This window comes from Heterocephalus glaber, unplaced genomic scaffold (assembly GCF_053883595.1).
Source record: "Heterocephalus glaber isolate CG9 unplaced genomic scaffold, H.glaber_assembly_v1.0 deba00001497, whole genome shotgun sequence".
Lineage (NCBI taxonomy): Eukaryota > Metazoa > Chordata > Mammalia > Rodentia > Bathyergidae > Heterocephalus > Heterocephalus glaber.
The window spans coordinates 68231930-68258119 of NW_028258320.1; the positions used below are offsets into that span (position 1 = coordinate 68231930).

Consider the following 26190-nt stretch of genomic DNA (forward strand, 5'->3'; position numbering starts at 1 on the left):
TCTAAGTGATTCCTGAAGATAGTACCAAAAGAGACGTTCATTTGCACTGTTGCTTGTCATTTAGAGATGCACAGGTCCAGCGCCCTGGATAAGTACCCTGAGGGGACATCTCATAGCACACTTTGGCTACACGACACAGCCAATGAAAATGTTGATGCCCAACTACAACTGGGGCTCCTCACATGTGGCCTAAGGAGAGGGGACTTTCAGGAGGAGTAAAAGTGAGATTATAAGGCCAGTAACAGGCGTGTAACACCGAGCCCTGAGCACACACACTGAATCCAAATGACTGACATGTGGATACTGTTGCTAAGCCTTCCATTTAAGAGAATATTCTTAAGATTACGTTACTGGTGGTATCTGGTTTGTGGTCTTTGTAAAGTTCCCATCATTTCTGTGTAATACAGCATGCTTTCTAGTACCCACTGTTGTTTTTGTCACATTTTTTTTTAAATCGCAGTCTTGGCTACACCAAGTATTTACTTTGCATAATGGTCTCCGGCTCAGAGTGAGTTTCTTCCCCCACTCTGAGAAAAATGAGCTGTGGGGGGCTCTTCCCTTAGCAGAAGTGCTGCCAAACATCACAAACCCCCACCCAGGCTACTTCTAGGCCCCCTAGAACTCCCAGATTGCCAAGTAGCCCTAAGGCCCAACTACTCCCAGCACGGAGGAGGCTGTCAACAGCCTCCTTGGACTGAGCGTCCTGGCTGCAGGTGCCAGTGGATGAGCTCAGAGGGACGCTGCGTCCCAGAATCTACCCACAGTAGCCCTGAGAGGAAAGAGGCTGTTGTAAAAACACTTTTTGAAATAACTGCTTATAGAGCATTTTCTAAGTCCTTAAGCCAGCTGAGTGCTTGAATTCAGAGCTCAAAATTGGGTATTACTCCGTTAAGGCTGCCATACAATGTAGTGTGCCAAAATGCATTTCAATTGTGTATTCAAAGTGAATTGGATGTGGAAGCGTGAAGGCTACAACTGATACCAAAAAAATAGGAATTTAATCTTCATTGCCGGGCTTCATGGTACATACGTATGCATATCACCTTCATCTCAGGTATCAGATATGTAAGTGGCAGGTGCTCTGTCACTAAATAGTTGGCATTTTTAAAATGTCACCTATGGGGAGACATTTAGAGGACAGTTCCTGTTATCACAGTTTTTTTTCTTGGAGTCCTACTAAGTGTCACCTGTGCGGCCTTTCAGCCCAGGAGGTGCTGATTCTCAGTTATTCTTATGGTCGAAGGGACATGGGGGGAAACACCTGTCCTGAAAGACAAGCTGCCCCTGCCAGCCTGCAGACATCAGGTCCTGAGCCACCTCTGCGAAGCAGCTGTTATCGGAATCAGACTGTGGGTTTCTGCAGACTTAATACAAGCAATGATTTCCTTTTGATTGGCATGTTTGCATTGTAGCAAACTTTGGTTCAACATATTGTTAGAATACATAATACTGTAATTTAAGATTATTTTATCAGCAGTAAAGGGTTTTTATAATTCATTTAAAAAGTTGTAATGGGCTTGAGCATCTTCAGTATAGTTAATAATACAGCGTTTTATAGCTGGCTGTAAAACTTCAGATTACAGTTTTAGCAATTGTGCAGTTCTATTTTATAGTTTAATAATTGTTCAAATGAAGGAGAATGTAAAGTTCCTAACAACCAATTTAATGACTTAGAAAAATAGCTTTTATCAAAATCTATTGCACACCTTTAATGAACCCAGATGTCACCTCTCAACAAAGGCAGGTCATGGGATCTATTTTTCTGAACCATAACGCAGCCAGATGCCCTCCAAATTAAGCACACACAATGCAGTGTCTCTTGAGTTACAAATTTCCCCTTTTCTTCCTCTTTTGTCCCTAATCTCCTACAGATAGAATAAGCCTCTTTACCAAGCACAGGTAAAAGACGAGTGAGCCCTCAGCCGAGCAGGCAGTAAATTGGTTCTCTTGCAAGAAGGGTTTTCTTTTTACAGACGCTCCCTTGATCATACTGCCTCAACTCAGCTCCTAAGTTAATACAATCTCTTATTAATGCCTTCAAATAGCTCATTCTCCACCATTCTGAGAAGTGCATGGCAAAAGGGGGACTCCTGCATTATAATCTAATTATATGCTATCATTACAAGTAATAAAAGTGTTAGCATGTAGTGTCAGGAAGAAAGCACTGTCTCATGCTGACATTGGAGTTATAGTTCATGTTAGTGTAGTTTTGGAATTTGCCATGGGTACATCACTTCCCAACTGAAGTCAATAAAGAGGTGGCCCTGGGTCACTTATACAACAAGGTCCCATGGAGCACATCGTGGGGAATTCAGCCCCAGGACCTTCGAGTGCAGAGTGATTCTTGGGCAGTCTAACTTGGGCTCAGAGCCCTGTTTCAGTTTCCCAGCAGTGGGACCTATCAGAGGAAGTCCCATGTGGCAGGGCATTTTCCTCTCTGGGGTGCAGACCAGGGCCCTGGGCCTCACAGCCTATGGCCACTCTGTGCTCAAATTGGAGTGGAGGGCTATGCACCCTGATTCCCAGTCCTGTGGAGAGTGGAGCGAATTCATTTAACTCCAAACTGAAACATACATCAAGCGAATACAGCTCAAGCAGATACAGTATTGAGTGGCAGTGCTTGATGAGGGATGGTACTGTGGCAGACGGACTGTGAGATGATTAATTTCTCAGGGAGTGTGTGTGTGTGTGTGTGTGTGTGTGTGTGTGTGTGTGTGTTACTAGAGATCAAACCCAGGTCTTCACATATGCTAGGCAAGCATTCTACCACTGAACTATACCCCGGCCTTTTATTTTTTTTTTAATTTTAAGTCGAGGTCTTGCTAAGTTACCCTAGGCTGAGCTCATTCTTGCTGTCCTCCTGCTTCAGCCTTCAAGTACCTGGGATTACGGCCCTCCACCACCACAGTCAGATCAGAGGTGGTCTTTCAAGAAAAAAAGGTTGTTGTACATGGGAGTTGTCCTAGGAGAAGACAGTACTGAAGGGCCAGGCTTCTAGCTTCTATAAAATTCAGATCTTCCTGCAGACTAAGAAGACTTCTTCAATCTCTTTGACCCTTGGATTTGTCATTTGTCACATGGGAATGATGGGCACTGCTGCCTAGAAGCATTATAGTAATTAAACAAATTAAACTCCTCCAGCACTGTATTTTCTATCACTGTTTTATCCTTCTGGGTTGACTCTTTTGACCATGAGACAGGAGGAGCCAGTCCCGAGGGGGCATCTGGTGACCTTTACTCCAGGATTCGTCTGGGAGATGAACTTGGGCATAAGCAGGCATTAGGTTGAACCAGTTTATTATCACTCCTTTTTGATGTCCTCTCCTTAGCATCTTCTTTTAAAAAACCACTTCTCTCAGAAAATAAGAGGAACAACTTAAAGACGAGGATGGAGAGCCTAGTCCCCATCCATGCATTCTGGGAAGGACCATTAGGGCCCCTCACCTGTGATCTAGAAGGCACTGAGGCCACCCCATCATCAGGACAGTAATTCAGCTGTTGGACAATTGCTTAGTGCAATCATTGGGTAATAAACGTGCTCAATAAAAAGGCATAGGATGTCTGCCCCATCTTGGCTATAAATATGCTCTCTTGTCCTGAGTAACCTATGAAGAGATACCTCTGAGCACACTTAGATCACATACTATAAATAAATCCAATTTCTTGTATTCCCTGCTGACGTTTTATCCTCAGGACTTCTCACAGCCCCACCTCCCTGAATAATGGTCTCTGCCCTGCGGCTAGAACCATGGCACTCATGTATGTGGAGGAATGTGGCCCTGGTTCTCTTGTGGAGCAAAATTCAACCAAGGCCTTCCTTCCCTGTCATATCTCATTGCCCCAGAGTAGCCACATCATGAATGAAAGCATGCAGAGAGAAAGCTGGGCTTCTGGGTACCTGGAACTGATCTGGGGACTTTTCCCCAAAGTGGCTGCCTGTCAGCTGCAGGGACATCAGGTACCAGGAGAGAGGCTTACTTCCTTAGCTCTCAGGGAAACAGAAAGCCTGGCCGACTCTGGCTTCTACCAGCAGTTGCACTTGCAGAAGTTGGTCCTCCTGTCTGGAATAATGCTTGGGGTTATTCCCTTGGGCTCTGGAACCCCACGTCTGCCAGTCCTTCCATTCTAGACCAGCTCTGTGTGTGCCTGCTGTGTGACCCTAGCCTTGTTACTGCACCTCTTGGTGCCATCCTTACCTGTCAGCAGGATAGTAAGAGCTATTTCTAAGGAGTGCTTAAGGGTTATGTGAGACACTGGGCAGAGGTCGGGCATAGATTCAGTGTGGGTGGGTTTTGGAGTCCAAAAGACTGGGTTCAAATCTCAGCACAGCCATTCCAGGCAGTGGAAACTTGGGCAAGTCACAAGCTTTCTGAACCCCTGTTTCCAATCTATACAAGAAGGGAATTCTCCCTCTAAAGAGAATATTTGATAAAATGCAGACAAGATCATTGTCAGTGGAAGCAATTAAAATAGTAATGGTCACAGTTATTGTCACTAGTAATCTGGTGATTTTTCTTACATTTTCTAGCATATGTTTTCTGTCTGATAGAAGTAAATTTAAAACTGTTAAAATTTTTTTGCCTTTTTCTTTTCAGTACCAAGAGTTCATCTTCTGAACCAGGAGATGAACAAAAGCCCCTGTCCATTTCGTTTCCAGGCAGTGGAGGTGTTTTTTTTTTTCAAAGCTTAGTTACTACCATAAGTCACAGAGCCATTATGGGCCCATATTCAGCTGCACATAAATGCACAGGAGAATGAGAGGCTTAATAAATATTATCTGATGGTGATGAGGGTGCGTGTCTGATGAGATATGCTTCATGCACTTCTCATCAGGGACAACAATGAATCTTTTCAGTTGCTCTTACACATTTGCATTTCCAACTGCACATTTTGAGAAAACCAATGTTTCATTTTAAAGCCTTCCCTCCTCTCTGCCTTTGCACCATTGTTGCTGAATGTTTGCTCTGTAGCACACCCCTCCACCTCAAACCAAAACGTCTTTCACACATTGTTTGGCATCATCTTATTGTTAATTGGGCATAATTTTCTAAACTACAGCTCATAATTGCTTCTTGTCTGAATATTTTACTAATCAAGCAAGTTAACCATGAACAAAAACACTCAGTTCTATGATGTATTTTACAACCTAGGTTTGCTCCAACCTGGAGGAAAGCAAATAAAAAAAAAGCAATGGTAAAATGTTCCTATGAAGTTATAAAAGAAGCCCAGCTAGTGTGCCCTGCTGCACTCCGTGCTCTAGACAGGCCTGCACCCTGCTCCGTGCTGCCCTGTCATTAGTGTTACATTACAAGTGCAGAGATTCAGTCAGTGTTTGATGGCACAAGGAGGCTGACAGAGAAGCCTAGCGGACGGCTTTGCTAATGGAGGCCATTGATACGTCTTACTGGACTATGTCTTTTTCATTTTTTTAAATCCAAGGAATCACAGGAGATCACAAATTGTATCTCTTCAGTAAAATGTTCACAAGCCAAGTTAGCCTAAGGTTTTGCATTTTTCCCATCTGTGCCCCAATCTAAGACAGACCAGAGATCTCAGAAAGGCTAAGACATTGTCTACAGTCACTTGAACTTCGAAAGAACTTCACTAGAGTATCATGGTTGATTCTCCCAACCGCTCTATTATTAAGACACTAGATCAGGGATTATTAGAATCATAACTGATGATTGCCAAGTCTGGAATATTCCTAACCTATGCTCTTTTTTTTTTACCATGCCATATCAATCAAGTCCATACCTGGAACAAGTTCTGAATTATGGTAGAAACGGACTTAACTGATCTTCAGTTAACTAGCTCACCACCTAAGCCAGACTTCTCTCTAGACTTTCTGATGAATGTGGACGGCTCCCCGAATCCTCCAAACTCCTGGGTTTTCCTCCCTCTGTCCACCTCTCTCTTTGCTCTCTTTAGGGAATACGTGAGCTTGCAAAGCCAAGTGTATTTGTTCTCTGACCTTTAGTGTTGGTTGTATTTGATATCTTGTTTACACCACTTAATCAAATAGTATATGACTGATTGAAATAGGGACACAAAAGTATAATTGTTTCAATGAAGATTAAATTCAATATATTGAAAAGACAAATTTCATTTAAAAAAATGTCTTGTATTAGTTGTGGGCCATGTAACTATAAAGGACTGAAGCAAATTATAAAAATGTAGAAAGATTATACTGAGATTCCTCTTTGGGTGTCAAACAAATGCCACTCCTGTCTTAAAGGAACCAAAACTGGGAATTGTAGACCATGATTCAGAAGTATGTCTTAAACAAAACATAAATTGGGGAACTCCAGTCAGTAGGTTCTTTAAAAAAAGTGGTCTTGGTTATGTATCCAAAAATCAGTAAATTAATGACAGTTAGACTTTAGAGTTTTACACAAATGTTTCATTTTCAAATGATTTTTGCCCTTTCACTTAATTTCTCAATTGACCACTTAAGGGCCCATGCTTCAATCCAGTCAGCAGAAAAGGTTTCTGCTGTAAGCTTAGCAATAAACTCAGACTCAATGGCATAAACCATGACTCCCCCATGGATGTCAGGAACCTAAAGCCTTCCAGACTCTAGGGGACAGTTCTACACGTCACCTTTAAGACTATGACCGCTATATCTCCATCTGGTTTCATTTCAATCCATGGTACACATGTTGTTGAAGACCTCTAAACTCTGCCTGACTCCAGCTGTGCTGTCCTTCCTCCAGGGAGAAGACCACTGCAGGTCTCAGTGGCCTTAAATTCTGTCCTATGACCAGGCACAACTTTCCCAGACCAAACTTGGTACTCTTGGGCATTCCTGAACACCACACCAAGTAAAGAACGTTTACAAGACCTTTTTAAAGCTTAATGGGATGAAAGCCTTTGGCTGAGATTCAGGCAACATGGAGACAAAGTGTTTTGGGGAAGAGTAGGTAGAGGAGACCTGTCAGTCCCAGGAGAGGTAGTCGAAAAGCCACTCAGGATTACTGCCAGTCTCTTCATGGAAAGACAAAGTCCTAGCTTGTCCTGGCTCCCTCATAGCCCTTGTTTCCTCCTGGCAAAATTCAGCTTGGAGGAAATGGATTCCTTCCCTGCTGAGCACAGGCGCTGAAAGACAAACACCCGGGCCCAGAGGCTCTGAGCAGGCCTTATTTATGTGTCCACTTGTTTTACTCAGCTGACTTCACTGCACATTATTCAGACCAGTGGCTACAAGCAGTCATTACCCAGTTTGTAGGAAACGCAAATCACCTGGAAGGTGAATTTCAAAATAAATAGTGGCAGGGATTTTAGAAAGCTAGTCAACTGCTTTTGACCAAACCAGCAATAAAATCTCTCTGACTCTCCCAAAAGTCAATAACAAAATCCAGAAAAAGCTAAAGAGTAGAAGCCTCCAGAACATTCTGGAACCTGCCATGACTTAGCATGGATTTACTCTTGGACAGCTTCTTTGTTCTGTCTTCTTTTTATGTGCAGAAATTAGTTTGGGAAAATACGTATCAAGTATACAATAGACTTGTGTAATAGAATAATAAGTGCAACCCATAAAAATCTATAACTGGGAGTGTCTGTTTCAAACACAGTGTGAAAAATGCAAACTCTGTGGCAAGTTACTCTGCTCAGTTACCCTTTAGGATTAGGTAGGTACCTTTCTTTCTTTGTTTTAAACACAAGACATGCAGATTTAAAGTGAGAAACGGTTTCAAGTTCTGGACTTTTGATTCCAAACTATTTCCCAAAGAACTCATGCAATGGTTTCCCCTAGAAAAAGTCCAATTTATGTTGTAGAGGAGACTCGTATGCTAATAAACTGGTATTGACAAGTGTGATAGATGCAGCGAGGTACTTAGTAAGTGCTGGAGAGCAAAGTTGATTGCATTTTACAGTCTGTGTATTTCTCTGTTTATTGCTTGTATTCTGTCATTAAGCAAACAGGTTCCTAATATAGCAAATCTCTCTAATCAGTAAAGCAAGGGAGAAAAGAACCAGAGCATCATTAATTATGACCATTTGGCTGTAGCCTGGACAGTCTGCCGCTATTGGATTGTGCAGCTTCCTCTGGTTTTATTTTCTGGAGGTAGGGCAGAAAACAGCTTTGCTCTTGCATGGAGGAGAGCAGAAAAATGTTCTATGCCCTGCTGGCTGACAGCTGCCTAAAAGCCCGAGATTAAACACTGGCTTCTCTACAGAAATGGAGTCCTGGGGCAGCAAAGGCCAGGCTCTGAGTGAGCGTGCTTTTAAGTCTCCAATTCCATAAACAGAGCAAGCTTGCTGCTCATAAGCCTGACTTGGCCCCGAGGTCCAGGAGAGCCCACTGCAGGCAGAACTTGGTGGGGACCTGAGTGTGGGCCATAAATTACGTGTGTGCCTGTATGTTCTGCACAGGAACGCCACTGGCCCCAGGACTGGCTTTCCAAATGCTAATCACTGGGTAAAAGGCAGGAGAGGCTCCGCTCTGACTCCAGGTAACAGAGGTTAACGGCATCTAATGCATTTATTAACCCTCTGGTGCCAGGGACTGGCGAGGTCTGGTCTCACAATTACAGGGCCCTGGAAATTCTATTTTGTGACATGCCTGGACTCATGGATTATTACCAGTGACAATTTTATAGCAGAACAGCAACAGCTGCTGGAGGGACAAGACTCATGAAGACCCTAAAGTAGGTTTCCCTGGGTTTCCAGAATGGGGGGAAGGCTTCTGTGGGTACAGTCTTCTCCAAATGGCTTGGCATTTTTCTGTTCTCAAGATGCGGCCCTCAGGATCCTTTGTCTTTGTGGTGATGTCTCGCCATTACAGAGTTAGGCACCTTCCTTTAGACCACATAACCGTGAGTTAACTGTTTGGAAACACTCATAGAAGAGATTAAACAGTTCATCTTCTCAGTATACTAAATAATGGTTCAAGTTGATTCTTAGAAAAGTGAAATATGCTCTTTTCCTTTTTTTCAAAAGAGACTTTCATTTTAGAACTACAAACCATAAACTCTATGTCCAGGTAGGTATAGCTGGCTGAGCTCAGCTTGTGTCCCTGCATGTCCCACCACGAGCAGGGCTGCAGGGCTCATGGAAAGGACCCTGTGCCCTATGCCAGCACATACATTAATATACCATAAGGGGGAGATTCCCCAGCCCTGCCTGAGATTCCTGAAGTGACAGAAATACAGCTGCTGAGACTCACAGGTTGTATGTCGAGAGGAAATCACTGTCCACTGGCTCTGCTCCTGCAGGGTGAAGTGGGAAGAAACGTGCCCACCTACGTCCTCTCAGAGGCCACTGTGGCCCAGGACACCGGGGTGCCACTTAACCATGACTGGACACAGGAACAACTTGAGGACACAATGTGCCCCAGTGTAGAGGTCATGCTGCCTTCTCTGTCCAATTTAGTGAACGTATTACTTATGCAAAGGCACTTAGCAAAGGTTTCCCTCTTTTGCAGAATATGGCCTAAAAAAGAAGGCAGAATGAGATCTTTTAGGGTCATTTAGGTCTCTGGGCACAAATCCAATCTTCAATAGAAATGAAACATGTTAAATTCTACATATGATCTCAAGGAACAATGTAATGGACCAGATTTGCTATTAATATAGATTAAAAGTAGGCTTTTGAGTGAGGTATAATTCCTCTTCCAATTTCCCCCCTGATATTCTTATACATAACATTTAGTGACCTTTGAACAGCCCTGGGATGCTTCATAGTGTCTTATTCTTGAAGCCTGTTTAAAGGTTTCCATTTCATATTCACAGTTGGCATATGCAAATATAGGCAAAGATTATGATGCTTTCCAAGTGGCATTATGGTCAATAAATTACTTCTTGGGTGAACATGCTATTATTCAGCCTAGTATGACTTAAGGGAGTTGCAGAAATCTTGCTACAGGCAATCAGCCTGCTGGCACCACATGCACAATACCCTTTGATTCAGGGTGATGCTTAACCAGGGTGCATCTTGCTGGCAAATGAGCTCTCTGTCTGTTGGTGCCAAAGGCTGTTGTTTACTGCTGGGGTTTGAAGATGGGCATCATGCGCAGAGTAGTTACATTTGTGGGATTTGAGGAGGGTGGAGACTGGGAAAATATCATAATACAGGAAAGAGCGTCTTTTCAGCCAAGAGTTGAAGAGAGTTGGTTGCATGCTGACTCTACAAGCATACTTCTGTGTGACCTCAGATGAATCTCTTAGCTTCGGTGCCATCTAATTGTTTTCCTGTGTGAAACAAGTGCCTGGTTTGGGGTGAGTAGTTTTCACAAATGTTTTCTTACCATCATTTAAGCAGTGGAACCTTTCTTTCCACTCAGTTCTCAGGCAGGATCCCAGTGGAAAGTCGGTCTGGTTGAGGGGAAATAGGAACCTTGAAGCTTCTGCAGCTCAGCCTTCTCACAGCTCCCCGGGAAGCAGTCTTAGAACGGCTGGATTGGGATGCAATCAGTGCCCTGTAGGATTCCTGGAGGGTCCCACTTGAAAGAGTCCCTGGCCTGTGCTTCAGCCCAGGGAGTGGTTTACTCAGTAGAGGGAAGCCCTGGGAGCCCAGGGAGCATGTTCTTTCTGTTCACCACCCTGTGCCCAGCCCTAGAAAATAGTAGAAGCCCAGTAGTGTCTGTTGACTAGAGCAGTGAATAAACAGATGAACACACAGACAAGCTTCCAGAAGACCTCCGCCTACATTCTTAATAAATGAGCATTTTTATTGCAACATTTTCAAGTTTCTGAGGCACTTCCCAACATTAACATACAGAAATACAAGTGAACTAGGCAAGGAGGCACATGCCTGTAATGCCGGCACTAAGGGAGGCTGAAGCAGGAGAATCTCAAGTTTGAGTTCCACCTGGGCAACTTATTGTGATCCTGTCTCAAAGTAAAAGGTAAAAAGGGCTGTAGATGTTGCTTAGTGATAGAGTTCCCCTGGGTTCAATCCCCTAAAGTATGGAAGGAAGGCAGGCAGGCAGGCAGGAATGCAGGAAGGCAGGTAGGCAGGCAGGCCATTTCAAAACTTTTCCTTTGGTAATCTAGTGCTGTCTCTGCAGTCACTAATGTCAGTGGCTGTTTAGCCTGGAAATGAGGTGGGTTTCAATGGATGTGCATTGTCCAACACACCAGATTTTGAAGATGCAGTATCAAAAAGTAATGTAAAGTATCTCGTTAATTTTTTGTATTGATTATGTGTTGAAATTGTAATGTAGTGGGTTAAATAAAATATATCATTGCATAAACTTCACCTGTTATCTCTTTATTAGGTGGCCACTAGACTATTGTAAATTACAGATGGGACTCACAGTTGTAGCTCACATATTTATTGGATGGCACTGCCCTAAACTATTGATTAATTGATCACCAGTAATTACTCTCCCCTATTATTTTTGAGACTTTTCCCCTTTTCTCTCTCCAGGCCCAGAAGCTGAAATCCAATGTGTCGGATAATACACAGCTCTGTCTTTCTGATGTAAGTGACATTTCTTTCTGGGTATCCCCGCATTTTTAGAGACAACATTGGGGCAAGGGATGATATATATGGTTCAAAGGCAATGAGGTTTCAGGTCCAGAAAAAAAAAAAAAACTTTAGCTACTCTCTGTGTACATCTGCCTTTAGAGCAAGGTACAGAGTTGAACTCAGTACACAGGGTTATAATTAAACTGTTAACCTGGGATCATCTGACCACCAGCCCCAGCACCTTGGGTGCTGTTCTGATGCTGCCAGACTCTGTGAGGACTGTCAGGCCAAGTGGTCAGCACAGAGACGATGTATGATGCTCTCATACTTATTGTGCACGCCCTCTGTCTCCAGCTCCTCTGACCTCCACAGCCCTCTCCAGAGGTAGACAGGGCAGATCCACTGCTCTCCTCCATTTATTGGTGAGGAGAGGGGTAGTTCTGTTCCTGTGCCAGTCCTACTCCACTGGGCAGGGATGCAGCATTATGGGACTGAGCAGGCGTGGTGACAGAATGGAGGAGTCCTTCTGTATGGGAGCCCTGAAGCCTGCGTTCTGGATCGGGCCATCCCACTGAGGAGCTACACAAGCCCCTTGCCCTCTCTGCTCCTCGTCTCAAAACTTTAAGTTCCTGCCTGCTCTTTCTACCTCTGACGCTAGTTGTGGTACATTGCTATGTGCGCTGCTGCTTAACTGGGCACACCTTCCAAGATGGTTGCCCCTGCCCTCCTTCATGGAAGGGAGAGACAGTGAGTGTCCCTCGTCAGCCTGTCCTGCCTAGAGAGAGAAAGATTCCATGTTGCACATTGTGAACTGTGGAAAGGGGAAGAAGGGCAAAGACAGAAAAACTCAAATATTTCCCCCACATGGATTTTAATAATCCATTATGGAGGAGCAAGCAGTAAGCATTGGGCTAGACGGTACAACCAAAGTATCCAGCCTCACCCAAGTGCAAGGCTCCGTCTCATAAAACTAGAAGTCAGCAAGTTGAAGGCTCAGTGGTAAAATCTAGGGTCAGCTTTCATAAGGGATCTGCCAGTGGGACTTCAGAGAGAAAGAGTGTGATTAAAATGTGCTATGAGAGAGTGGGCATGTGCAGTGGGTGGTAATGAAACCTTTTTCTTACAGAGCAATTATGAAAAGGATGGTCTCGCTGGTGCTTCCAGCCACATAACCACAAAATCAACGGCTGCTCCTCCAGGCTGTGGTCTGAGCCCACTGCTGGTTCTGGTGGTCACAGCTCTGTCTATCCTATTATCGTTATCTTTGGCAGAAACATCGTAGCTGCATTTAGAAAACAATGTGGACATGTAAAAAGACAAAAACAAAGTCATCTGTTTCCTATCCTCTTGTATATCTGAAAAATCCAATTCTAGGAGCTCAGTGGAGGAAAAGTTTCATCCAACTGGAACTTTTTTTTTAAAGAGAGCTTCTTGTGACCCTTAGGGGCTTCTGTGGAAATCCTGAGGCAGTGCTACATTCCAAACTCAAAAGGCTTTGTTTGGGGCATGCTGTATTTTAAGGGGACAATTTGTAAACTTGACTGTAAAGTAAACTGGGGCCATGTTTTTGATGATGATGATGATGATGATGATGATGATTTTAACAGTTTTAACTCTGCCCTTCACTAAATGGAGGAGTTATTATTTCTAAAGATTCTTCCACAGCTCATGTAATGGCTTCGATTTCCAGTGGCATAAACTACAACCTAACATGGATGACAAGCTTTTTTTTTTTCCCCACAAAGTGAAAGTTCTCATCAAGAGTGGATTTTGTGGAAAACAACTTGTTCTGATATTCATCTTTCTGTACTTACTAGCCTCTTTCACACTGTTTGTGTATTGTAAACTGTGCTCTCATGTAGAACACAAGGCACCTGTCACATCTACGTGTAGAATCTGCCTTTTAGTCAAAATAGGGAGAGTGGATGTGAAACCTCACGTACCTTGATCGTTGGTTGATAATTCTCCTAAGCCTTACCTGAGTGAGAAGCCCTTAAACTAACAAGAGTCAAATATAGTTGAAGCATCCATCGCTCATACTCTTTACACTTACAAGGTTATATGTAGAAGAGAAATTTTACTACTCAATGATTTCAACTATTGGCTTTCTATATTTTGAAAGTAATGATATCTTCATTTTGTACTGACGGTTTAATACAAAATATGCAGAGCTTGTTTTCCCCTCACAAGTCGTGTCAGCTCCGACATTAACATTATGAATACAGCTCTTCCAAAGCGTCCCCGAGGAGGCTTATGCTTCCCGGAAGCTTTGCATCACATGACTGTGGACAGGCAGGAGGAAACAGAGCAGCCTGACTTGTTATTAATTGTGTCTTGAAACACATATGTGCCAGGAGCCCAGGGGCCACTTGTAATGGTGCATAGCATCTCTTGGCACTATTGCCAGCTGACACAACCTGGTACCTTGGTGCTCATGGTTTCTCACAGAGGCAGTTTGGATGGGGATGTGCCAGCCTCTCTTTCAACCCATGCCCAGGTACACAGTTGTTTCCCTAAGGATTGTCTTTATTCCCAACTGTAGTCTCTTGACCGCTGTAGGGAGCAGTTTGGACCGAGGATCATCAGGAATCAGCTTGTATCTTGTTCTATTCCTCCATGACAGACTGTGGCTGACTGCAGAAAAGAAAAGGTTGGTGGGTTGAGAGGGTCAGTGGGAGGCCTGGGGAGGTGAGTTTGTTGGCACAGGGAAGCAGAACAGGCAGGGCTGTGGTGATGAGGCAGCAAGCTTTGTTAGCTGCACATTTTCTCCCATTGTTCTCTTCCTGCATCACACAAATCCTAACGTGCACTTTTGAAATCCGGTTTAGAAGGTGAGATTCAGAGTCTGCAGTGATCACATCCTAGTGGCTGTGTTTCTCTCACACTGAATGAAGAAGAGTAAATCCTTCCTCCACAGAGTGCTGGAAGCTTGAGCTTTCTTCCCATACTGCAGAGCTCTGGAGGGGGAAACCCTGGTACACATTTCACACTCATCTCTTTCCCTGCTGCTTCTGTCTTGGAAGATTCAGCAGATCACTGTGTGAGGGGGCGGAAAGTCTATGAAATCCAAGAGAGAGGCCTACTCTTTGAGCTCTTTTGGTGTTTGAAATATATTTATATCCAGATGTTAATAAACAGATGTATAATACTCAGTACCAATGTTTTGTTTACCTAAGAATGCTTTCAAGGTAAATGCATCGAACACCCAACTGTATTTGATCAGTGAAAAGTTCCATAAAGACTCCTACTTTGAATAAACACATTCAACATGTCGAAGCATTTGAAATGCCAGTTATCTACGAGAGCATATCTCTTACAGAACATATTTTGTTTTAATTAAGGTATCGCTGAGTATCTGCACTGGGCTAATTGCATATGGGTCTCATTCTGTGTGATCCAGTGTAGAAAACTATTGATTACTTCTGCAAAATCCAACAGCTCTAATTAGCTTCAGATAACCAAAGAAGAAATGGGAGTTCTCAGTGTTAACAAGGATGGCCTTCACTGAAGAGTATGTAGATATAAATTAAATCTTAAAAAGCTCTATGCCCAACAAAGATCTCATTTTTTCAGAGATAAAAGCATATTTGAGTTACCAAATCCTGAAACTGAAAATGAGTTACTGGTTAAATAAACAGGAGAAATATCTTGTTCAGGAACAACTTGTAAAAGAGATTGTATAAAATGAAGCCAAACAAGTGGTCCTGTCATTTGGTTCCATCTCAGTTTATCCTGGTGACCCTGAAGCATCATTATTTGCCCCAGGACTAGAAGAGAGAAATTATTGAAATCTATTACCTATCTAACTTCTTCTTGGAGTGCTTACAAGCAAGTGATTCGCTACTTCCTGTCCTTCATTCCCTGCATTTCAGGTGTCACACACACAGGAGCTATCTGCTAAGACCAAGTCTCTTACAGGGAACATCTTAGGGTGGTTGATTTTGACAACACAAAAATAGATATTTATATCCACGGAGACCATGACTCTCAGATCAAATCTCTCCATGCCCCACTTATTTCAGAGAGAAAGAGAGAAAAAGGCAATATTGCCACATTGATTAGAAGCACATGCATTTCACTTTGATGTTGACCATCTCTGACCAGTACATATTTGAGTATCTTTTGAGTAGAGCACATGAAGGAAGAAGTGCACAATATAGAAAGGGAATTCAGAATGTCAGCTGAATATTTATTTTTCCATATCTAATTTTTGTCAAGCCTCTAAAAGAAAAAGTAGATGTTGAAAATTAATAGGTTATTTTTTCTTAAGTATGATAGCAAACTGTATCCAGAGCATTAGAGTGTGGTTACTATTTTATTTTATTTTTTTAAACAATTCTTTATCTTATACTAAAAAGCGTCTTTGAAGTGATGGCTTCATGTTCATCCAGTACTAGTCAGGGCTTCTCCAGAGCTGCTGTGGCCTTCGATGTGATCTATACTTGGACAGTTTCTGCCTTGGCACGGGCTCTGAGGCTGGGTCTCACACCTGCAGCCCATTTCCTACTTGCTTTTTTGCTTTTCATTCAGACACTCCCAGACACTCCATCTGCTGAAAGAGGAAAGTGGGAGAGCGGAAGCATTTTTAAGTCAGTGTAGTGCTTGGGTTTGTGTTTTTTTGGTTTTTTTGTTTTTTGGTACTGGGGATCGAACTTGGGTCCCTGTGCTTGCGCAGCAGGCGGCGAAACCACTGAGCTAAATCCCCGGCCCAGCTTGGCAAAAGAGATGTAAGAGCAGTGGGAGTTTACATAATTAACAAATTCTTTTCTTAGAATCCAGCATAAATGTATGTAAGTTATTATTTACAAAATAGTGGCCTCAGAAGAGCTGTCTTTTGGAAAATAAGTTTTCCTTCCTGTCGTTAGACATGCGTGACTTATTTGAGTCTGTAAACTGTAGGCCAGAAAAGGGCTACTTAAATGAGTTCACATTTTCTAATTCTCTTTCAGTGCTGTTCTTGATCTCCTGGATTCACACCTCCATGATCTCTGTTGCCTTTGCTTCTCCTCTTTGCTGAAGCAAATGAGATCATAGGAAACCTATCTTTCCAAGAAAGACTAGAGGCAGTGGCAACAGATGGGAGTGAATTACCATTGGCCCAGGCACCATGACAGCAGAATGCCCATCTGCCCTGAGCTTGGAGAGTTTGGAGAGACAAAGCAAAACTGCGGTGCAATAAGAGGCCGTGTACAATAGGCCAGTGGGTCTTGCAGTCTGTGCATGTCTCTTAGTGAGCAGGATAGGAGCCTTAACCTAGTGAAGAACCCAGAGTTCCTTGAAATATGCAGTGGTTCCTTTACGAAAAGGAAGCCAGAAATACCAGTAAATTTCTGGATGACAGGGGAAGGAATTTCTTTTTAGAAATTCTTAAATAAAACAGCTAGGGATTTGATTGGACACCCTTACAAGCTACATTTTTCTCTTATCTGGAGACAGAAATCTCATGTATATATCTGACTCCTCTTGACTCTGACGCAGCTTTTCTTGAGTGACCATTCGTTTTCAGTCTGTTGTCTATGACCCTTTGTGAGAATTCTACCTTTGATTAATATTCTCACTGCAGAGGCCTTAAATCTGTGGGCTTTGCACATCCCAGTATGTATTCTGTAGCATGCCTCCCCCCACGCACACACCCCAGGACAGCTGTCTTGAGATATTGACTGGCTCAGTTCACTTTCGTATTGGTTATTGAGCCTCTACCTTCATCCTTGTTCTTTATTCCTAAGTATTTAGCAGGGTCCCTTCCTATCCAGTCTTCACCCTATCACTGTAAGTTTAGCACTGGCAAAGAACATTCTTGTTCCATCAGATGCCCACTTCGTTGGAGAAGAAGTTTCAGAAGCCAGATGATACAAAGATGATGCTAATATTCAAGGCAGAAGTTCACCTCCCTACCTTTCCGCTGAGCTCTTCCTTCCTTGCATTGGGTTATCCTGCCTGCTGCATCCTCCCCAGGAATCTCTTTGTTGTTCCATGTGTTCTCAGATGAGCCTCTCCTTTTTCCCAGAGGCTGCTTGGGGTGATTGCTCAGCGGGATGAGCCACCTGCACTTCTGATGGCACTGAGACCCAGCCCAGGGAGGCGGGGAAGGCGCACAAACTCTATTTCAATAAACTGACTGTGGAGCACCGCAGCCTGTTACTAGTCATTGAGGCCTCGGCCCCCTAACGCCTCCAAGCTCATTGGACCAGCGCAGCTGCGACTTCGGCTGTCTGCCTCTGGCAGGTGCCAATATCAGCATCTTGTCCCACTGCCATGGGGAGTTTATTTTTGCTCAAGGGCAGTTGCCAAGCCCAGCACCCGCATCTATGGAAGATTTTCTCTGATTTTCCTCTGTTCCTTGCAGGCTGGGCTTTCTTACCAGTCCCCATTTTTGTGCTGTGGAGAGTACCAGGCGGCCAGCCAGACATTGTCAGCTTCCTCCTCAATCCTGACATCTCTTCCTGCTCGCCAGCCTTCCCAAGCAGACTGTATGACCATAGTGGCATTTGAAAAATGCTAGTTGCATGAAAAATGTTGGCACATCGAAGGGCATCATTCTGTCACACAGTGACGAAACCTGGCCCATTTGTGTAGTTATACTGTCATTGAGCTTTGTTGACACTGAATTTGTTCTCCTGAGATATTGAGGATGACCTGGGGAAAAAGGTCCAAGGAAGTGCTCAACTTACACCAACTTCGAGACACAAAAAGCTAGCACTTGTCCCCAAGTCTGCAGAGATTTTAATCTGCCTCAAGCACAGGACAGGATATAGCCAGGAAAGCTGGACCACTTCACTCCGAGGGATGACAACCTCTCCTTTAGTACCCTGAGAATGAGTCAAGTGCTGATCAATTCAGCACATATGTTGAGCAAGTGCTCTGGCTGGATGGCCCATCACTTAGAGCTGAAGCTTCCTCACAACTCATGTGAGACTATTGAGCCCTTTAACACCAGTTTCCCCCAAATTGGGAAACACTTATCTTCTCAGATTGGAAAAATCCTTCAGCTTGACACCCTTGTTTCTATAAAGAGTCTATGAACCTGTTTTTTCTGACTTGGTCTCCCAGGAGTTAAATTCCAGTCCCCACGAGTACAAGAGCAAACCCAGTTCACTTAGGATGGAGAAGGCAAACCCACTTCACTCAGGATGGAGAAGGCAAACCCACTTTCCCTCAGCCTGATCCTAAACATCCACTCCAGCAACCCAAGTGAGAAACCAGGCATTGCTCCTCAGGCCCTTAGAGGCTGTGACCTGGCCTCAGAGGCGATGGAACTGTTACAGTGCCAGTTAGCAGCCATGGTGCGGTTGGGACTGAGACACTGGAGCTGCTGGAGCTGAGGCCAGCACACAGGCAACAGAGTGCATTCAAAAGAGCAAACCCTGAAATGTGCAGTGACCCCTGCTGCCCACCAAACAGCATAGAAGAGATCAGAATACTAGAGTGAGGGAGGATGAAGAATTGTAAAATCTAGAGGATGGCCCAGTATACAAACCCCAAGGACTTTAGAAGCCAGTAAGGCTTGGTCCCTGGGGCCAGGTCAGAGCGGCTAATGCAGGGATGAGTGAAAGTCCTGGGCTTTCCAGCACACTGGAATATAAGGCTCAATCAACAAAGGCCCCCTTCCTCTTTCTGTTCTCTCCCCCTGCCCCTCTCTCTCCCTCCCCTTACCCCCTTTCTCTCCTGCAGGGCTATATGATCCAGCATTTTCTTCTGGGCTTGCAAAGCATTCTTGATCTGGAATTTGGGCTTTTATTGTCCAGCTTTAGCTGAAGGCATTTCTGAAATGGGGGAAAAGAGAATGGAAATCCCAGCACCAGATCGCAGACTGCCCTGCCTTATTTGGCAGTGGTCTTCCAGTAATCAGGCACTTCTGATGTGTTTTTTTCAGAATCAGAAATAGCTGATTGTCCTCAGAGGATTGAAGAAATGGTTTCAGAAACCTGAAGTCCAGAGCCTTATAGTTCTCCTAATTATCTGTCTTTTTCTCTTCTTCTCCCTCCCCTCACCCAAGGGAGTGGGGAAACACTTCTCACCACGGAGCCTGCTTGAAAGAGTTTTCCAGTCTTGTGTGTATTATCCCTTGATATTGAAATTATTTTCTCTGTTTAATCTAACTCCTGCTGAGAAGCTGTGTGAGACTTAGGATGGCAGATTTCTTTTTCTTGTACTTTTGGACGGTGTTGCAGTTTTTACTCTGAACCTGAGGGTATGTCTCAGCTGCTGTTCTTTCTATTTCATGAGGTTAACAATACTAACAATACAGGTGAAATAGAAGAAGCCTTCTGATTTGGGGGACATTTTTAGAATTCTGCCCTGGGCAAGAGGTCCAGACATCCAAGCTCCTCGGGGCTGTAGCAGATGGGCAAAGCGAGCTCTGTAAAGGATTTCCTGGCTAGATTGTGTTCTAGAGTCTTCTGCTTCCAGAGGATGGTCCGTTTTTCTTACATCTGTATGTCTGGTTTCCAGAGGACGCTTGTGTGTTTTCCCAGGGTTATGCCTACACCTCTTCCTCACACAGCTATTTGCAACATGCTCTCTTGCTAGCATCCACGGAAGAACATCTACGCGTAGAAGTACAAGTTTTGTTGTCTGAACTTTGGAAGTGGTTTGTGATGTTTGAATTTTCTGTTAGCACTACAGAGTGTACGTAGTCCATTTGGCCACCTCTACCCCAGAATATCCTAATAAACTTTTCTTTTTTAAAAAAAATCCAAATGATTACTGTCATTTCTTTTTCCTTTATTCTAATTTATCAGAAAACAATCTTGAAATCTATAAAGGCATAGAGCTTCCTAGAGTCAGAAACGCTGAGACTTGGGGCAGCAGATCACAAGGAGCGAGTGTCCTGACAGAGGCTTTTAGCTCTGGTTTCCAAAACTTGGCACTATTGGCATTTGGGGCTAGATAGGTGTTTGTCCAGGGAGTGTAGGTGTTTCAGGTCCAGGATATTGTCAGTGTTTAGCGGGATCTGTGGGTGGCTCCCATTCTTAAAAATATGTCTCGACTTAGCAAGTGTACCTTGGGTGGGAGCATAGTCACCCCTGGTCCACAGCCAATTTCAGACCCAAACTAGCATCTCACTTATGAGTACTAAAAGGAATTGGCTTAGCGGAGGGGCCATATCTGACATTTATTTCTGTCCTCAAAGTGCATTTTATCTTTCAAAGAAACAGCTGCTGGATTCTCTGGTTACCATCATATTGTATTGAATGTCTTGTATAGACTTACAAATAGTATTTTGATAAAAGATAAAGACTTAGAATGGGCTCATTTTTCCTATTTCTAGCGTCTAGCTCAGTGCTGGGCCACATGACATCACTTAAGGTCACATGAGGTCAGATTCTATCCTTATGGATTAGAATCTCGGCAGTGGCCACCGAAAATGTTACTCTTATTTCCCTGAGAAAGTGATTGCCCCTAGTATCGTTATCCCACCAAGACTGTCTGAGCGAAAATATTAAAACCCAAACCGTAGTACGTAATTAATTTTCCCACTGTTGTTTGCCTCAGATGTAACTTACAGTCCACAGAACAGCAGGAAGACTTCGCCTACTCTGCGTAAGCCTGTTATTTCACTTGGCTTCATGAAAGAAACAGTTTTTTCTTTTTCTTTTATTTTTTGTTAGTTTGTTTTGCTTTTTTGAAACAGGGTCTTGATAGATATTCCAGAGTGACTTTGAACTCACTGTGTAGCCCGGGCTGCCCTTGAACTCAAGGCAATCCTCCTGCCTCAGCCTCCCCAGTATCGAGATTACAGACGTGCACCACCATGCCCTGCCTGGCCTTTTTTTTTCCTTTTGGTCATCTTTGTGATTTATCATTTAACTGGGCTTTCCTGCTGCCTTGTCTTCTGGGCCTGCTTTCATATGGAGAAGTTTAGAATGATTTGTGTCAGGTGCTACAGAATGCCCAGGTTGGTTGGGAAATAAAAAATCTGAGCATTTAGACCTGGACCTGGTGTTTTAGAAGTATAACAAAAGCCCAGGTCCCTACAGCTCACCCTGGGCTTCTCAGGGCAGCCTTTACAGACTCCTCAATTTCATTCCCAGAGAAATGAACCCCTGCTCATCAGCACAGATGTGAATGGGAAGGGGCAGGAACGTTGCCAGAATCTCCAAGCAGAAATGAGGAGAGAGCAGCCATCATGAGCACCCTTGGAGCCTTCAGGGTCCTCCCTCAGTGCGATCGGTTCATAATTAATCATTTTCTGAATGCCACCGAGTCCCTAGGATGCAGTTGGTAGAAATTTTAGGAGCCAGGACCCAAAGCATCTTATAAAACTCTAAGAGAAATGCTAAGAAAGTGAATAAAAACCATGACAGAAACAAGATACAAGACTGCTTGTGTTTGGTGATATAAACAAAGCATAAATGAAAACACAGAGATGTGAAAGATAGGAGCAGCAGTGGCCATAAAAGTCACATAAACTGACAGTGGTAGCTGCACCGAAGGGTTTTATCCTCATCAAGATTCTCCCATGCAGGCTGGCAGAGGAAACATGCACTGCGTTTAAGTGATAAGGTGAGTACTTGGCCTGAGAATGCTACGGGTAGTGAAAGGAATGTTCCTTTTAGAAAACTGTGGACAATATGGATCATAATTGAAAATACACATCTCCTGTGAGCCAATAATTCCACCATAAAGAATTTACCCTGCATTCTTCCAGAGTGTGCCAAGATCCATGAAAACGGATTTCCATCACAAGATAATTTGTAATAGCAAAAATATTTCCATCATAAGATAATTTGTAATAGCAAACTACAAGTACTTGAAACAACCTGAAAGCCCATCGAATGTGAACTGATCGAAGAACCTGTCCTGCCCCAAGAGGAGGAACTATTACACAACTGCATTAGAAAAGGTCATCCACATCCACTGAGAGTGAAAGTGTCTATAGACGGTATATTAAGTGGAAAAGCAAAGTAAAGAACAGTGAAAACTAGTCTTATGTACAGGTGAGGGGGTAGACATAGTAATAGATAAATAAGTACAAGATAGAAGGTATCAATAAATGATAAATAGGTGGTAACCAGATAGTAGAAATAGGTACTGTTAGATAATAGATGATAGATGAACAGATACCAGTAGATAATAGATGGATACAGATAGACCTAAAACTTAGAGGCACAGGCAATGACTTCTTGAATAGGACTCCAGGAGTTTAGGAATTAATATCAAAAATAAACAAATAAGATTGCATCAAATTAGAAAGTTCTGCACAGCAAAGGAAACCATAAATTGAAGAGAATGGGAGAGAATCTTTGCCAGCTACTCATCCAGAAGAGGATTAAAATCTAGAATACATAACTCCAGAAAATAAATAACCCAATCAATAAATGGGCAAATGTATTGAACAGACACTCCTCAAAAGGAGTACAAATGGCCAATAATTACATGAAAGAAAACGTTCAATGTTTTTAGTCATCAAATGCAAATCAAAACTACATCTCACCCCAGTCAGAATATCTAGCATAAAAAAATACAAAAAAAAAATAAATGCTGTGCAGATGTGCTGAAAAAGAACCCTTATACACTGTTGGTAAGAATGTAAATAGCATAGCCACTATGGAAATCAGTGTGGATTTTCCTCAGAAAACTGAAAGGAACTACCGTTGATCCAGTTGTACCACTCCTTAGTATGTATCCAAAGGAATTAAAGTACAGTGGACCTTCAAGTTATGACTGGCCTGACATATGAACAACTTGGGTTAATTTGGTTAATGGAAGATTCATCTGCCTCTTGTTATCTATAGCGTGTATCCAGGTAAACATTGAGATCTCAGTTATATTGATTTACAACCAACTTGAGTTACAATCACCTCTTGGGAACTGATAGTCAAGGGTCCACTGGAAGCATACTCTAAGGATATCTTCATACTCATGTTTATTGATCTACAGTATCCAAGCTATGGTGCCTGTTCATGGATGGGTGCATAAGAAACAAATATGGTACATGCACACAGTGGAATACTATTCTACCATGAAAAAGAACTAAACCATGTCATTTGCAGGAAAATAGAACTAGACACCATCAAGTTACCTGAAATAAGCCACACTCAGAAGGACAAATATCACATATTTTCTGTCATATGTGGCATCTGGAGGGGAGGAGATGACATGGAAGTAGAAGGGAGACTATTAGAGAAGAAGAGGAAGATTGGGATGAGAGGGGGAGAGTGGGAAGGGTAATGGGGTGGATAGGGTCAAAGTATAATACATGCGTGTATGACTAGGCTGCAAGGAAACCCGTGGCTCTATATAATTGATATTAGTAAAAACTTTAAACTCTCCCTAAAATAAATACAGATAGAAGAAAGCTAGCTAGATAGATACTGATAGATGATAGCTGGGTGGTATAGATAAATAGATACTGATAGGTGGAGGTAAATAGAAGAATATCCCTCTGAATATACAGTTTTTACTATGACCAAAGTTTTATCACAGATATTTTTTGGAGAATAAAAAGGAGAAGCAGAGCAGGCTGTGTGGCACCCAGCTCTGCTTCTGAGCCCTGCTCTTTGGAAGAAAGGGGTGATGCAGTTCCCCACTGTGGCCAGCAAAGCCCTGAACAGCCCAAGAAGCCACAAGTGACTGCCCCCACCAGGACCTCTGTGAGATTAATTGCCTCAGTCTGGGGAAAAGGCACCTTCCAGAACCTGCTGTGTGCACGGGGAGAGTTTTAAAGCAATCCTCACCCTGCCCTCAGCCACGCAGGGTGAGTCATCCCTGTTCAGGGCCTTCTCAGCCCAAGTGAAGGCTGGGTCTGCCCTTGCAAGGATTAACCCCACTGAGCATGTGGTATCCCGAGAAGTACCCTGACAGGAATGACTGTTGGTGAGTGGGCACCCATGACTCACCAGGCCCAGGATGGATGGATTCCCTCCACACAGTCACTCAGTCCTCGCTGCAACTACGAGGTAGAATTAACATCATTTTGCAAGTGAGGGAACTAGGCTCAAAGAAGATAAGAGACTGCTGCAAAGTCTCAGCCCAGGGTGTGAGGCATTTGAATCCCTTCTTCTATTGCCAGCACCCATTTACTCTGCTCTCTGGCCTTGTAGGGAAACAGCCTTCTGAGCAGGAAAGGATTCACATACACCCCACACCCCCACATCCCCACTGCATTTCCCTCTACCCATTCTTGGGCTGCATTCTGAGAACAGCCCAAGTTGGCATATTGCGGCATGAGCTTATCTTCAAAAGATAATTAGATTACCTCCCTTGCCTTAAGGAAAAGAACAGCAGATTAAAAAAGAAATATGACAAGTCATCCGAGTGCCAGGACTGCTCCCCCGAGAGTCACACTTCCATTTCAGTCCCTCATTCCAGACAGGAAACCAATTAAAGTAGTTGCAACGTACACAGTTAAACCAAGTGACAAAAGCCTGCCTAAGTGTTTTAAAGAGCTACTTTATGCACAGGCCAAGCCCAGAGAAACAGAGCTGGCCGGTTATCGGACAGCTTTGGAAGTATGTGACCCAGCTCTGACTTTTGAGGTTCCCAGTTGCCCTTCTCAGATCCCCCCTGAGGTCACCACACCCCCGGACCTCATCTGTCTTGGTACCATGGTGGCACTCAAAGGGGGAGGCAACCTTGCCTGAGGTGTGACCAAAATGTACAGTGAACACTTAAATTTTTAAATTTTTATAATAAAAGATACTGCCATTAATTTTCAAAATACTCCCTCTCACTTCAAATGTACCTATTCTATCACCTTGCCATCTTTGGAAGCAGTTCTGGAAGTCCTCTTTCATGAGTGTCTCAGTTGCCCTGCATGGCTGCCTCGATGTCCTGAATCATTTCAAAGTGTTTGCCTTTCGTGGTCGTTTTGGCTTTCGGGACGAGTCAGAAGTTGCACGGAGACAGATCCAGTGAGTAAGGTGGGTAAAGATGCAGAGATGTTATGAGCCTGAATTTCCATTTGATGGCATTCAGCAGCAGCATTCCCCTAGTTCTGATCACATCTCATAAGGTCACTCACAAAAGAGGACTTCCAGAACTGCTTCAGAAAGTGGTAAGAATGATGGAGTAAGTGTGTTTGATGCGAGGGAGACTATATGGGGGGGGGGATTAATGTCAATGTGTCTTTTACTGTAGTAATTTAAAAAAATATAAACATGAACCATAAGTTCGATAACACCTCATATTTCTGACAGCTGGCAAAGTAGCTGGCTCAGGAAAATCTTAATCTCTCACATCTTCCTAGCTCTAAGTTTTGACCTCTCCCATCCCAGCCTCACAGCTAGACCACTTTGCAGGGAGAGAAAGAATTGTCCTCAGGTTGAGATTCCCACCAGACAGCTGATGTGGATCCTTTCCCCTTATTACCAGGACCAGGATCCATCTTTGAATTGAGCAGATCAAGATTGGTGTGTTAGCTTTCTGTCACTGTAGTGAGTACCTGAGATAAATCAACTGAAAAAGAAGAAAGGTTTATTTTGGCTCACTGTTCTGGTGATTGCAGTCCATGATTGTTTGGCGCCATTGTTTTTGGCCCTTTGGCAAGATGGCACATCATGGTGGGAGTACACGGCAAAACTATTCTCCCATTGTCCAGACACAAAAGAGAGAAAGAGGAGAGTGGGGGTCCCACGATCTTTTTGAAGGGCACACCCTCAGTGATCTAAAACCTGCCAGTAGACTGCACCCTTTAAAGGTTTCAACACTTCTAGAAATTCTATTTGACCCAGATATTCCCCTTCTAGGTATCTTCCTCTAAGAGTTAAAGACACCATATTACAATGGTACATGCATATCCATGTTTATAGCAGCACAGTTCACAATGGCTAAATC

The 26190-nt window shown here is 43.5% G+C and overlaps 1 protein-coding gene across 4 annotated transcripts in view; it reads left to right on the forward strand.

The window, feature by feature from the left end:
• Gfra1 (GDNF family receptor alpha 1) overlaps nt 1–14688 on the forward strand; it is a 201055-nt gene extending 186367 nt beyond the window's left edge. For all 4 annotated transcript variants that reach the window (XM_087185255.1, XM_004838862.3, XM_004838865.3 and 1 more), the window contains 2 exons: nt 11371–11424; nt 12539–14688. In XM_087185255.1, the coding sequence (XP_087041381.1) occupies nt 11371–11424; nt 12539–12694 (210 nt within the window). In that variant the 3' untranslated portion in view covers nt 12695–14688. The remainder of the gene's footprint in view (nt 1–11370; nt 11425–12538) is intronic.
• Nucleotides 14689–26190: the final 11502 nt, after the last annotated feature.